Source organism: Triturus cristatus, chromosome 10, assembly GCF_964204655.1.
Source record: "Triturus cristatus chromosome 10, aTriCri1.1, whole genome shotgun sequence".
NCBI lineage: Eukaryota > Metazoa > Chordata > Amphibia > Caudata > Salamandridae > Triturus > Triturus cristatus.
In genome coordinates this window covers 964,075,839-964,088,888 of record NC_140593.1, presented here as the reverse complement: position 1 = coordinate 964,088,888, position 13,050 = coordinate 964,075,839, and the positions used below count along the sequence as shown (strand labels likewise).

The 13,050-nt window shown below is 47.9% G+C and overlaps 1 protein-coding gene across 1 annotated transcript in view; it reads right to left on the bottom strand.

Annotated features, from left to right (window-relative positions):
- Nucleotides 1–13,050, bottom strand: part of SMG1 (SMG1 nonsense mediated mRNA decay associated PI3K related kinase) — a 1,471,505-nt gene that overhangs the window by 756,222 nt on the left and 702,233 nt on the right. Inside the window, exon 32 of the mRNA XM_085628855.1 lies at nt 9,780–9,924. Within this exon, the coding sequence (XP_085484981.1) occupies nt 9,780–9,924 (145 nt within the window). The remainder of the gene's footprint in view (nt 1–9,779; nt 9,925–13,050) is intronic.

Below are 13,050 nucleotides of genomic sequence, written 5' to 3'. Positions count from 1 at the left end.
TGTAATGGGTGTGTCGGATTTGTGAGTGGAGAGAACTTCAGGGAAGGTGGTTCTGTATTTGAGAATACCTGCTTCAGCTAAGCAGAGGCGGATGTGGGTAGCAATCTCCTGATTCCCATGTAACTCTCTCAGCTCCGTAGTGGAGTATTTTAGAGAAAGGGCAGAGTTTCTGGCCCCTGGACCCGTACGGCCACGGACGGGCACAGACGGGCTTGCCTTTGGCGCGCCACCGGCGCGTGTCCGCTGCGTGGCCGTGTCCCTATCTAGTTTTATACGGTCATGGCAGGCAGCAGGAAGTGAGGGGAGGTGCAGGGGGAGGAGTCACGTCCCCTCCGTTCAATCGGCACAAGCCGTGACGGATCGGGGACGATGGAACTCCCTGGGATGCCCCGTGAGGGACTAGCGGCAATGCGGGGTGAGTGAGCACAAATTATTACATATTCATGATTACAGTTTTTAAAAAAGATTTAAAAGGAGCAGCGACTGGTCTCACACCATATAACACAATTTGTAAATCAATTGGTCAACACGCAAATGCAAGTAAAAAGTTCAACACGTTTTTTGGCAAGCTTCACCTTGCGGCGCTCGCTGTTCTTTGCATGCAAGATGGCACTTTCTCACAATGACCTAGCCACAGATTCCTTACTTGTGAACTTCCAGGTGTCAGGCTGGATCCGGAAGATTTTTTATAGCAGTACCCTACACGCCGAAGGTGGCTTTGCTCAACTCCGCATGACATCGTAGGTGTCGGGTTTGTCGCCATGACGTCCGAGTCAATCTAGGCGCTACCCCATCGTGCTGACGTCAGTACTTTTCACAACGCTCCATGCCACAAGCACGGAGCCATGATGTACTCACCAAGGTGTGTGGAAATACAACTAGGACCCTGAAGGGAAACAGCCCTGATGAACAAGTTACTTACCTTCGGTAACGCATTATTTGGTAGAGACTATCTAGCATCAGATTCCTTACCTTTGAATTTCCAGGGCATCAGTCTGGATCTGGAAACTTTTGCTGAGCAATACTGCTTGCGTGCGACATCGGGTGGCTCAATTCTGCTCCGCGTGATGTCGATGGCGTTGGTAGCGTCGGTTATGACGTCAAGGTGCCTACATAGGCACCACCCAGGTGCGCGGACGTCAGTACTTTTAGTTTTTCCACGCCAGAAGCGCAGAGCAACGAAGTGACTGACCTAAACGTGTGCAAAACTAGGGCCCAGAAAGGGAAGAAACCCTAGTCCTACAACATCAGTCCGCAAAGCGGAGAGACATGGGTGGGGCTGTGAGGAACCTGCAGCTAGATAAGAGTCTCTACCAAATAATGTGTTACTGAAGGTAAGTAACTTGTTCATCTGATAGAGACTTCTAGCTGCAGATTCCTTACCTTTGAATTAGATACCCAAGCAGTACCATCCCAGTGGTGGTTTGCGGACTCATGAACTAGACTAAAAAGTCTTGCAGGACTGAGCGGGCCAAGTGTCTGTCCCAAAGCAATTGACCATCAAGGCAATATTGTTCTGCGAAGGTGTGCAATGATGCCCATGTCGCTGCCTGACAGATGTCTTGGACTGAGACAACCCGAGCCAAGGCTTTAGTCGCAGCTTTTCCCCTGGCAGAATGGTCCCTTAATCCCTCAGGGGGCTGCTTCTTTGCCAAGGCATAACAGATTTTAATGCAGAGAACAACCCAGCTAGAGATGTTTCTTTTCCGCACTGCCTTTCCCTTCTTTGCTCCCACATAACCCACAAAGAGTTGGTCATCCATCCGGAACTCTCTTGTGCGGTTCAGGTAGAACCACAACTCTTTTTGTGTCCAGTCGGTGGAGACCATCCTCTACCTTAGAGGGTTGTGGGGGAGCAAAGAAGGTGGGCAAAGTGATGGATCGACCCAGATGGAATGGGGACACAACGTTTGGTAAAAAAGATGCCCTGCTGCGAAGCACCACCTTGTCCGGAAAAGACATAAGATAAGGAGGCGAGCTGGAGAACGCCTGTAACTCACTCACCCTCCGGAACGATGTAATCACCACGAAGAAGGCTGCTTTGATAGTCAACAGCCGGAGGGGACAATTGTGCAAAGGCTCGAAAGGAGCACGCATCAGGTAAGCGAGGACCAAATTAAGGTCCCATTGTGGCATAATTAAGGGCATGGGTGGAAACAAGAGAACCAGCCCTTTTAGAAATCTATTTACAATAGGACCCACAGGAATGAAAACAGCAGCGCCCACGTGTAGGTAACTGGCTCTATATATACTACACCAAAATGAGGTATAGTGTGTATAGAGACCAAGCGACCCCAGAGGTAGGCAGAAGTTAAAGTTAGATAGAACCTTACTCTATATTTGTGGTAGAGTGGTCCAGCAGTAAGGCAGTATAAGAGGACAGTGTCAGGTATTTGATGTAAACAATCAGTCAGCAAATGAATTCACCCACTCAAGAACTGAACTCTAGGCCAATTGTTTTTCTATAAAAAATATACTGTTTATTTTTAGAACCAAGCAAGCCTGGCCCAGGTACGCATACAATACTTTTCAGTAATAAGATGCTGATTATAGAACAATTTGAAAATGCAAGAGAACTTGTACTTTGTTTGATTTACAGGGGATGCAGCAGGTTGCAAATACAGTACATTGTAATGAATAGGCAGCAGTGGTCCGTGGAGGGAGTTCCGTGGGGCGGAAAGGCGGGGCGGGGGAGGGGGAGGGGCAGGGTGGGGGGCACCGGAATATGGATAATTGGAGGTAAGTAAACAATTAAATAAATAAAACGAATTTCGTAGCGGGCGCTGCACCGCATTTTGTGATGCAGGGCGCGCTACGAAATTCGTTTTATTTATTTAATTGTTTACTTACCTCCAATTATCCATGTTCCGGTGTTTAGTACCCCCCACCCTGCCCCTCCCACACCCCGCCTCTCCGCCCCACGGAACTCCCTCCACGGACCGCTGCTGGGAATAGGCTTGTTCAGTAAATTACAGGTAAGTTACTTTGAACGTTACTTTTCTTACTCAGTGCTGGATACCTGGATTCAGCACTGGGACATTTCCTGTAAACAGGTAAATAAATACATTTTGGGTATTTGTGTGATTTTTAAAGAATATTTTAAGATTTCAAAACTCCACACTTAGAAACATTTTGGAAGAAAATTGTCAATGTTATCCTATGGAGGAAAACAGGTTATCGGTTCACAGGTAAGTAATCGATTGTGGGAGTTAAGGTTCTGGGGTTAGACTCAGGGGTCCCCCAGGGTCAGTGATGCACTGTTGTTGCACCCTCAGCGGCACTAGGGCGGCCGGGTGTAGAGTGTTGAGGCCCAATGTTATCCAATGGGGGATAGGGGACCTCCAGTTGGCGGCTGCTGGCAAGCAGGCCACTGGGTTGTGGGAGAAAAGCTCCTAGGGTTAAGGTCAGGGCAAATGGGGAAACATAGTAGCACAAAAGGTGCACCCTCAGCGGCACTGGGGCAGCCGGGTGCAGAGTATTCTTTCGACGTTGGACGCCCTGTTTTCCATGGAGAACCTACGGTTAGTAAAAGCACTGCAGGCAGGGAGACGAAGGACTTCTGGGTGCGACCACCACCTGGAGAGGTAAGTTGGGAAGTTAAGGGTGGGTTAGGCACCGTCTGTTTGGGCACACAAGGCCGTGGGGCGTCTGGAGCAAGGGTGCCTTTTGGGGTCGGATCTTCTTACCAGCTCCTGGTCGCGGTTAGGGGGGCTTTCTGGATTTAGGCTGCAGGCGTCGGCTTGAGGCAGGTCAGGGGTCGCCGTATTTTGGGTCAGGATCGCCGGGGTGACCTTCTCGTGGTGTTTTTCCACTCTAGCTCGGGCCGGGTTCGGTGGGTGCAGAGTGGGCTGGATTTGCGGTCTCGGCTGCTGCCAGAGGCTGCAGATGAACAAATCCGGTGTTCACGGGAGAAGCAGTCTTTGGAAGTGAAGGCAGGCAGGTCCTCCAGGGTTTTAGAGGTTGCTGGCTGCAGTACACACTGGGATTTTGCAGGAGCAGGTTCGAGGGGAGACAGGCCGATAGGGCTGGGGTCAAGTCAGTGGGCGTCTGCCTCTTGTTAGCTGGCTGCACGGTTGTTCAGTTCTTTTCTTCTTGTTGTCAGGCTGGATCTGAGGAGGCAAGTTTCAGGGTGCCCTGTAAATACAAAATGTAGGGGTGTTACACGTAGGTAAGGGCAGGGACCAATGGGTCCCTTCCCTGGGGTGGATACACCCCCTATCGTGCCACCCTCCCGTGGGAGGGGGGCAGGAGCCTGTCCCTGGTTGGCTAGGTTCCCCTATCCTCAAGATGGTGAGGACTCAAGAGTTGTGTTTCACCTCGCCTGTAGAGTTGGCAGAGGTGGGCACACCTCTTTCCTCACTTGTTTTTCCCACCGGCTCTCCAGCCCAAAGTGGGGGGTAGAACCAGTGGGGACCGGTTGCTGAAAAAAAGCAGCAAATGGTCTGGGGAGCTTCACAAAGGCGGTATGCCTTTGAAACTTCCACTTTGTGAACCCTGCCCATCCTGGGAGAGGAGGCTTGGCACCTCGTCCCAGGATGTGCATTGTTTCAGGCCCCTGAGAGCAGCAGGCTCTCGATCCAGGGGTCCAGAAACATGTCTGTTGGTGGCAGCCTAGGCACCCACTCAGTCAGGTCACTAGAAGTTGGTCGAGTTTCAGGGGGCATCTCTAAGATGCCCTCTGTTGTGCATTTTACATTAAATCCCACACTGGCATCAGTGTGGGTTTAATGTGCTAAGAAGTTTGATACCAAACTTCCCAGTTTGCAGTGGAGCCATTATGGTGTTGTGGAGTTCGTAATGACAAACTCCCAGCACCATGTACTCTTAATGGCAGCACTGCACTTACAATGCCCAAGAATGGACTTGGGCACTGAAGGGGTACAGGGCTCATGCACCTGTACCCTCACCACTGGCATAGTGCACCCTGCTGGAGGGGTGACTGATCTATACCAGGGCAGTGGTTTTGTGGGCATGGCACACATGGATGTGTGCCATGTCCACTCTTCACTTTGTTCTGCACCAAGACACGCAGCCTGCAAAGGCAGTGTGTGTGTGTCAGGGTACAGGACCTCTAAGGGTGGCACAATAAGTGCTGCAGCCCTAAGAGGTCTTCTCTGGTCACAGTGCCCTGGGTACCTGTGGTACCATTTACCAGGGGCTGACATGTGGCCAGAGATGCCAATTGGGTTTAGGCTTCTATGCAATTTTAGATAAGGAACATAGGCCCTGGGTACTTTATGAGCAGGAGCCCAGGGCACACTCAGTCAGAGAACATCAGAAATTCAGCAAAAAGTGGGGGCATACCATGCAAGAAAGAGGGCACTTTCTCACAGCACGGCCGTGCAGATGTTGCTGAGCTTGCGTGGTCTTGTGGTTGGGATATGGCTGGCACAGCTGAAAGTCACTTCTGTGGCCATGAAAGGCGTGAAAGACAGACGGGGGTCAGGTGGCCACTGACAGCCCCAAGGACTTGGCCATAGTTTGCAAGTCCTTAAAGTGCTCCAAGGCCATGTCTGCCTTGTCTCTGAAGAGACGTATGCCATCAAAGGGCAAGTCCATAAGGGAAGCCTGGACATCCCCAAAAAAGCCAGATGTTCTCAGCCAAGTGTGTCGTCCGTCGATGGCATCGCTCTGCCCAGTGAGTCAGTCATGTCGAGCTCACAACGAATGGTGAACTTTGCTGCATCTCTACTGTCTAACTCTGCTTGGTAAAGAATGGCCCGGGCCTCCTCCAGGACCTGTGGTAATACTTGCACAACCATTTCCCAAAAGGAGTGTGAGTAACGGCCCAATAGGAATGCAATGTTCACCAAACGCAATACAAGGCTGGCGGAAGAAATTATTTTCTTGCCCCAACTATCCAGCCTTTCGGATTTCCTGTCCGGGGGAGCAAAATTAAATGCGCCTTGTGAGGTAGAGGCTTTGACCACCAAGCTCTCATAAGTAGGGTGATTGGTGAGGAATGTTGGGTCACCTGGTGCAGGGCGATGGCGGGCGATTGTCCTTTTCACAGGAGCCCCGGTGCTGGGTTTGGACCAAGTTCCCAGAAGGACATCAGTCATTTCCTCATAACAGTCCATTTTGTGCTCAGACTGGTCTTGTACAGGGTCCAGCAACCCCTCCCAATCTTCCTCCATTCCTAGCCCTTCAAAATAAGGCTATGGAACTGACCTAGGGCCCAAGGGGGTCGTAGACTTCGGAATCTGCTTCGGTAGGCGCCGATCCGGGTCATCGGGGATAAGAATGGGGCTGGGGGGTGCAGGCGCCAGTCGGAACCATCACCAGATCTGTTGGGGGCATTGTTGCTGGAGCCGCCAGACCTAGTGGAGCCCCCTCTGAGCCTCTGGGGCCTGAAGGAGCTCTGGGAGGGTCAGGTCGCCTAAATATGAGGCACATGTTGCCATAGAATTGTTTAAGCTAGGCAGGGGTCGCTCCAGATCCTGAAAAAGCAGAGGAGCGCGGAACCAACCCAAGGCGCAGGTCTGCAGAACAAGGCCTAAAGTGTCTAAACTCCTCCGTCACGTCTACCAACGGACAGGGGGAAGTTGAAGCACGCTTCGACTTCTTGTATTTATTATGCCTCTTACCAGACCGACCCAACAATTTCCAAGAGGGAAGAAGAGGACTTAGGACTCCCAGGGTTGTGCTCAGACCGTCCTCTCAACCGGGACAGAGAACGAGATCTCCAGAAAAAACAGCGTGCAGCAGAGCGCCGTGCCACAAGCAGCTTTAGGTAACGCTCCCTCAAAGCCTTCTGAGCCATGGCCGGCAGTCGGAGCACGACTCCCAATCGTGGTCGCGCTCCAGGCACCAGAGACAAATCCAGTGTGGATCCGTCACCAACATGGTGCAATGGCAGGCGCTGCATGGTTTGAATCCAAAAGTCTTCTTCGAAATGTTTTGAAAAACCTACACACCAAAAATCAATCAGAAAAACATCAAAAAAGTCTGTCATAAAGTGGTAGAGGGTAGCTCTCTTCATGGATCTGCGATAGCTGACGCAAAAAAAGAAAAAGTGGCATCAGTGTGTGTGGTGGGGCCTATATAGGTGATGCGGATGTCACTTCCGGCACAGACAACCATGTTACGCAGAGACGGCCGACGACACCTACCAGCGTGCAAGGGTATTGCTCTAAGAAAAGTCTTCCGGATCCAGCCTGACGCCTGGGTATTTCAAAGGTAAGGAATCTGTGGCCAGATGTCTTGATCAGATAAAAAGTATTAATTGTACGACTATAGGTCCTCATGGTGCGGACATCTGTAATTGGGCAGCCCCATAACAACCATATCAACACTAGTCTTCCAGGTGTTAGAGAGGTATATTAACGGATAAGCTGTAATCCTTTCTTCTTTTTCTCTGCACAGTTGAAGTCCCCCCTCTCCTTTTCCTGACAAAGAAGTTTTACAAGCAGAGAGAAAGGATTGAACTTCATTTGAGTCCATGAAGTCTTTGAAGTTCCCTTTCCAATTAATCCTTAATGTTGCCCGGTAGATGGAGGCCGGAATGGCCAGGACCTTGAATTCTGGCATCAGACTCCTAAACTCTTTCTACCTTCTAGCAGACTAATTTTTGTGTCTAGAGACTGCAACTTCTGTTAGCATAATATGTTCTCTTTGGGCCCTTTTTACTGTCCTTATTTCTGATAAGATACACTTGTCTAGAAGACTGGCCAGAAGAGAGTGAAGACATTAAACTCTCTCAATCAGCCGAACGCAGAATACCCCCCCCCCGCCCCATCCTGTGACAAATGGCATTTTATCACACCTTCCTGCCCCTCGTGTGTCAACTGGGTTCTGTCCACACTGTTAGAACAGCAACCCTTTTAATGGCCGGGGTCTGGCTCTGATCGAGTCACAGCTCTTGCAAACTCTAAAAATATAATGTGCATACTCCAGTTGCCTCTCTGGACATGCCTCTGCCCTCTTATCGTTTTGGCTGATGCTGGTAACAGGGCCATATTGTCACTTTCTTTTATCAAGTTACCCAGAGAGGTGTTTGCCGGTCACCTTGCCGGTACCATTCTATTGAGGGGACTTGGGTTGCTCTCATTCGCCTGCGCTCCCCACCATTGTGGGCTGTGGATTCTCTTCTGTTGTGGCCATGTTGGGTCACAGGATTTCTGCCACCCCGTCCACCACACACCCACTCTATTGTAAGACCAGCTGGTTTGTCTGGGCTCGAGCAGGATATTTAGCTGACATCACAGTGCGCTGTAGATGGACGTAAATGTCCATTCCATCTGTCCAAAATGATCTGGCATTCGGAAAGACCTCCTTCTCCCAAATCATGTTCCCTGGAGCAATAGGTCTCTGACCTCCTGGTCTTGGAGTGAATTGGTCCAGCTGGCCTCTTCGTCTCCTTCACCCAATTGAGCCTGTGTCCCTTAACAGTCCAGGTCTCACAACCTCCTTCAGGTTTCTAAGTCCTGGCAGCTGGCAATTTCTCGTTTGGATTTAGCCACCATGCCATTGAGGTTTATAACCTTATACTGGTTGGCTCTGAGGGGAGAAGAGAGCACTCGTGTCAAGAACCCCTTTGCGTAACCAGCCCTCTCCCAAATCCCTTATGAAGGGCAATTAAGTGCCTTTCATTCCTGAAAGAGTATAGAAATATTGAAAGTAATCAAAATGCAATCCAAGAAGTAATCTGTAGCACTCAACCAGCTTTTCTTTTTTGTTTGTTTTTTGAGCTCCTCATGACCACAAAGGCTACTGTAGACTCTGTTGAAGGGGCTGAGCAAAGTGCCACACACTTGCAAGTAGAAATATGCAACTGTTGCTAAGAGCAGCGGAGGTAAGAGGTGAAGGAGCTATCTGGATGCCAACTAGATGTCCCCTTACGACGTTGTAGCACCCTAAACTTTTGTAGGCTAAGCATGAAATTCAGCATTCACTAAAAACCAGTGTAGCGGGATGTATATTTCTCTCCTCAAATCGTTCTCACTACAGTGCAGCTGACCTTGCTTTGTAGTTGAATGAAACCTCCGGATGTACCTGAAGCAGAGGGGGTGTGAGGAGGACAGGAAGAGTGAGCTACCACAGCCCGTCACTTCTCCCCTCACACAAGCAGGCGCCCAAACTCCCCCCCCCCCCCCCCCCCACCAAAAAAAATGTGCATCTTCAGCCCTGCGGTGATCCTGAACATTCCGAAGAGAACTCACATCAGCACTCACTTATATGCAGCATCTCAAGATGTCAGGCAACAAGCAGAAAAACCTCCTACTCCTTCACCTCGCACAACCATTAGCTTCCGACGCCGATGAGACTGCACTTACAATGGTGCAGGTGAGCACAGGGGGCAGGTGCAGCACCTGCAACCATGGACTAACTGCTCTGCAGCCTACCTCCGTCCGCCATGTTTGGTCAGTCAATATCTAGTTTGAAAAATACCTGGAAAGGTTTTCAAAAAGTTGCAATGAAATGTGAATCAGCTAAAACAAACTATAAAAATTTGCAAAACGCGCCAAAATACAGCTATTACTTTTTTTAAATGAGATTAAGCCCAGGGTCGAGGGACCCATTCACAGGATTGGCCACGTAAATTATTCTGCTTCAGGTTATCGTGCCAGGAACTTTTAGAATACCGAAAACTGGAGTTGTACGTTACATCAGTTGTAAGGGGAAACCTTTTTTTACCCCATTTACAAGCATCTCACCTGGTATCCATCAAGATTTCAAAATGTGGGGAATCTTTAAATGGTCAGTAGCCCGGTAAATCTTAAGTTCTTAATAAGGAAATAGGGTGTAAGCTAAAACTGGTATAAAGAAGACAAACTTACCCAGCATTATCAACAACCTTTCGGCCCCATCTATATGCCCAACTTGCCAGTGTTGCCCAGGATTTGGCTACTTCTGGGGCTTGTACAGAGGACAGGTGATAAAGTTGCCCCAAAATGAAGTCTGGCTCTCCAACACCAATGTTTACTAAGTGAAAAAAGCAATATGAAGATGACAACTGAATGAGCAGAAGAAAGTAATTAACAAATATTCTGTAGAAAACAAACATTTAAAAAAATGTCCACTCATTAGCTTTACATTTGCAAGTAGCTTTTTACTAAACAGCTATCAACTTTAAAGTGAATCAATAACATTTTAACCAGCTATCTAGAAAATGGTTAATAGAAACACAAAGTTTCTCTCATACTGCACATCATGAGGTTGCAAGTTACTGGTTAGTCAATAAGTTTCCCAAAACAGAGCACTCAACAAATATATATCTCAAATTACATGCAAAAGCCCCTAGAAGGAGTTCAAAACGCTAAAAACATTTGGTCCTAACTTAATTTTGTTTTTAAAGCATTCTAAGATGTATATTATTGAGATAAAAGATAAATAAACGGACCACAAAAGTGCAAGACACTTAGTAACATGCTTACATACTAAAATCCTAACTCTTCAGAGGAACGTCAGACACAACTAAGAAGGGGACGATCTGCACTGCTATGCTGCACAGAACTCCATTTCTTCAGTCTATGAGCTATTCAGTTCTTGCTACTGTCCACTGGCAAACAGGCCTTAAAACATCATCAATCACTCAGGCTATAGATTGCGTCAGACTTTTACAGAGACAATTATGGTCAGCCGTGCATCTCTGCTGTGCAAATCTACTGTGTCATTTGAAGGAGGCTGCAGATTTGTTTTGTTTCAAGTTGTTCACGGTCCTGGTTTGGATTCTTCGGTGACCACTTCTAGTAGCTTTCTTCCCAAAACCAAGTTCATATCTCTTAGCAAATGAGCTAGGTGTTGAACTTCCTTTTTTCAGTCTACTTCTTAGTTATTATTCTGGATTTCAAAACACAAAATTATTGCTTCAGATGGTCACTCAATTAGATTCATCCTAATAATGGCCCCGTGGCTGCTCAGTTGGGAAGTAATGTTGACGCACACAGATGCCCAGGAAAAAAACTATTACTGCTTCACACAGTGGCCCTTCAGCGTTATTTCTTATCTGCTGGCTATTGTTTTCACCTTGCATAGTTCCCATACAAATGCATAATAAATGTTTTAATTTTATATCATAGTTTGACCATTTGTAATGATTTACTTACTTCGCCTTTCTGGAAGGGAACTCTTTGTTCATGTTACACTATGATAAACAGGTTCTAATAAAGAAGGATTATGTGTAGCAATATGTACATCTAGCTCAATTCTCCCTTTGCTCCTACGGAGCGCAAAATTCCCTGGTGCGTTACTTGCCCAGACATGCATTGTAGTATCTCAGCTCAGCAGGTTACTGCTTAACATGCCCTTTGACACCATTGCCCTTCTGAACATGTCCTACCAGGATCCTCCCGTGTTCAGTGTCCTAATCTCCCACTGTCAGCTCCATGACCAGTGGGACACTGTCACATATACCCTCAGGGAGAGCTGCTCCTACCTACAGTTGCCACACTGCTGCAAACTCTAAACCACAAACAGTGGATGTTCAGATAAAGCAAAGTCGTTGTTTGTTCCTGGAAGGTGGTCCGCTAACAGATGAATGTTGTGACAGAGCCCAGCGCCAAATGGTCTGAGACAGGCGTGAGAGCTGGGTAGTGTCTTGATCCCTGTTTTTGTAGCTAGTATATGGCTGTTGTATTGTCCGTTCAGACTAGCACAACCATGCTGGTGAGGTAGGAACACTTTCAATACTAGGTGAACAGCTTGAAGCTCTAGGTAGTTGCTGTACAGAGTCTGGTGCTTGGAATCCCAGAGACCCAGGACTGTGAGGTCTTGTAAGTATGCAAACCAGCCTGAGAGTTGTCAGAGTGATGTGGGGAACAGGGTCTAGAAAAGGTCTCTCCTTTAACAGGCTGTTGGTGTTCCACCACTGAAGAGAGTGATGTGTGTGGCTGTTTATCAATACTAGATCTTCTGACCCTGTGACTGAGACCACTGTTGTGCTAGGCATTTCTGTAATGGATGCATGTGAAGTCAAGCAATGGGCATTATGGCCATCCAGAAAGCCATCATCCCTTGGAGCTGCAGGATTGTTCATACTGTTAGTTGCGATTGATTTGAAAACAGGATATCAATGTTTGGATATTTTGAATTCTTGATGTATTGGGATATGCTATTCCTAGTTGGGCGTTCAGGATTGCACAGAGATACGGTTGGATTTATTGAGGTCGAAGGTGAGATTTTCTTATATTGACTGTGAAATCCAGCTGATGAAGTGAATTTATGGTAGCTTGTGTATTGCCGTCATAAATGATGAGTGCTGACTTTGATGACACTCATCCAGATAAGGGAAACATGGAGGTTTTGTCTATGCAGATATATGCTGCTACTACTGCTAAGCACTTGGTGAATACCCATGGTGCAGTAGTGACCCCGAAGGGTAGGACTTTGACTTGGTAATACTTTCCAGCTGTCACAAATCTGAGGTATGTGCGATGTGCTAGGTGTATTGTAATATGGAAATAGGTACCCTTTAAATGGATGGTTGCAAGAAAGTCGCCTTGTTGAAGGAGTGGGATAACATCGTGGAGTGTGACCATATGAAAGTTCTCTGACAGGATGTGGTGGTAAAGGGACCTTAGATCTAGAATAGGCTGTAGGGATTCATAGTTCTGGCGATTAGGAAATATAGGGATGCAGTAAAGTGCCCATTTTTGACATGGTCACCCCACTTTGTGCCTGGTATCTGATGCAATTTTGAATGAGGTGCACTGGGTTCCTGCTAATCAGGTCCCCACTGCCAGGGCTCTGTCCCTAAAACAAGTAACTAAGCAACTGCACCTCAATTGAAAAGACCTTTAGCACCTCTGTAAAGCCCAAGTAAATGGTGTCCCTGATACCTAGGGCATGGGTACTGAAGAGGGTCCCTAATGGCTGTACCGTGTATTGTGCCACCCTAAGAGACCCACTTCCAAACTCATGGAGACTGTGTGAGAAAGTGCCATCTTTTTTGCATGGTATGCCTCCACTTTTTGCTGAATTTCTAATGTACTTTGACTGACTGTGCCCTGGGCTCCTGCTAATCAGGTACCCAGGGCCTATGTTCCTTCCCTAAAACTGCATTTAAGGCTAAACCCAATTGACATCTCTGGCCACATGTCAGCCCTTGGT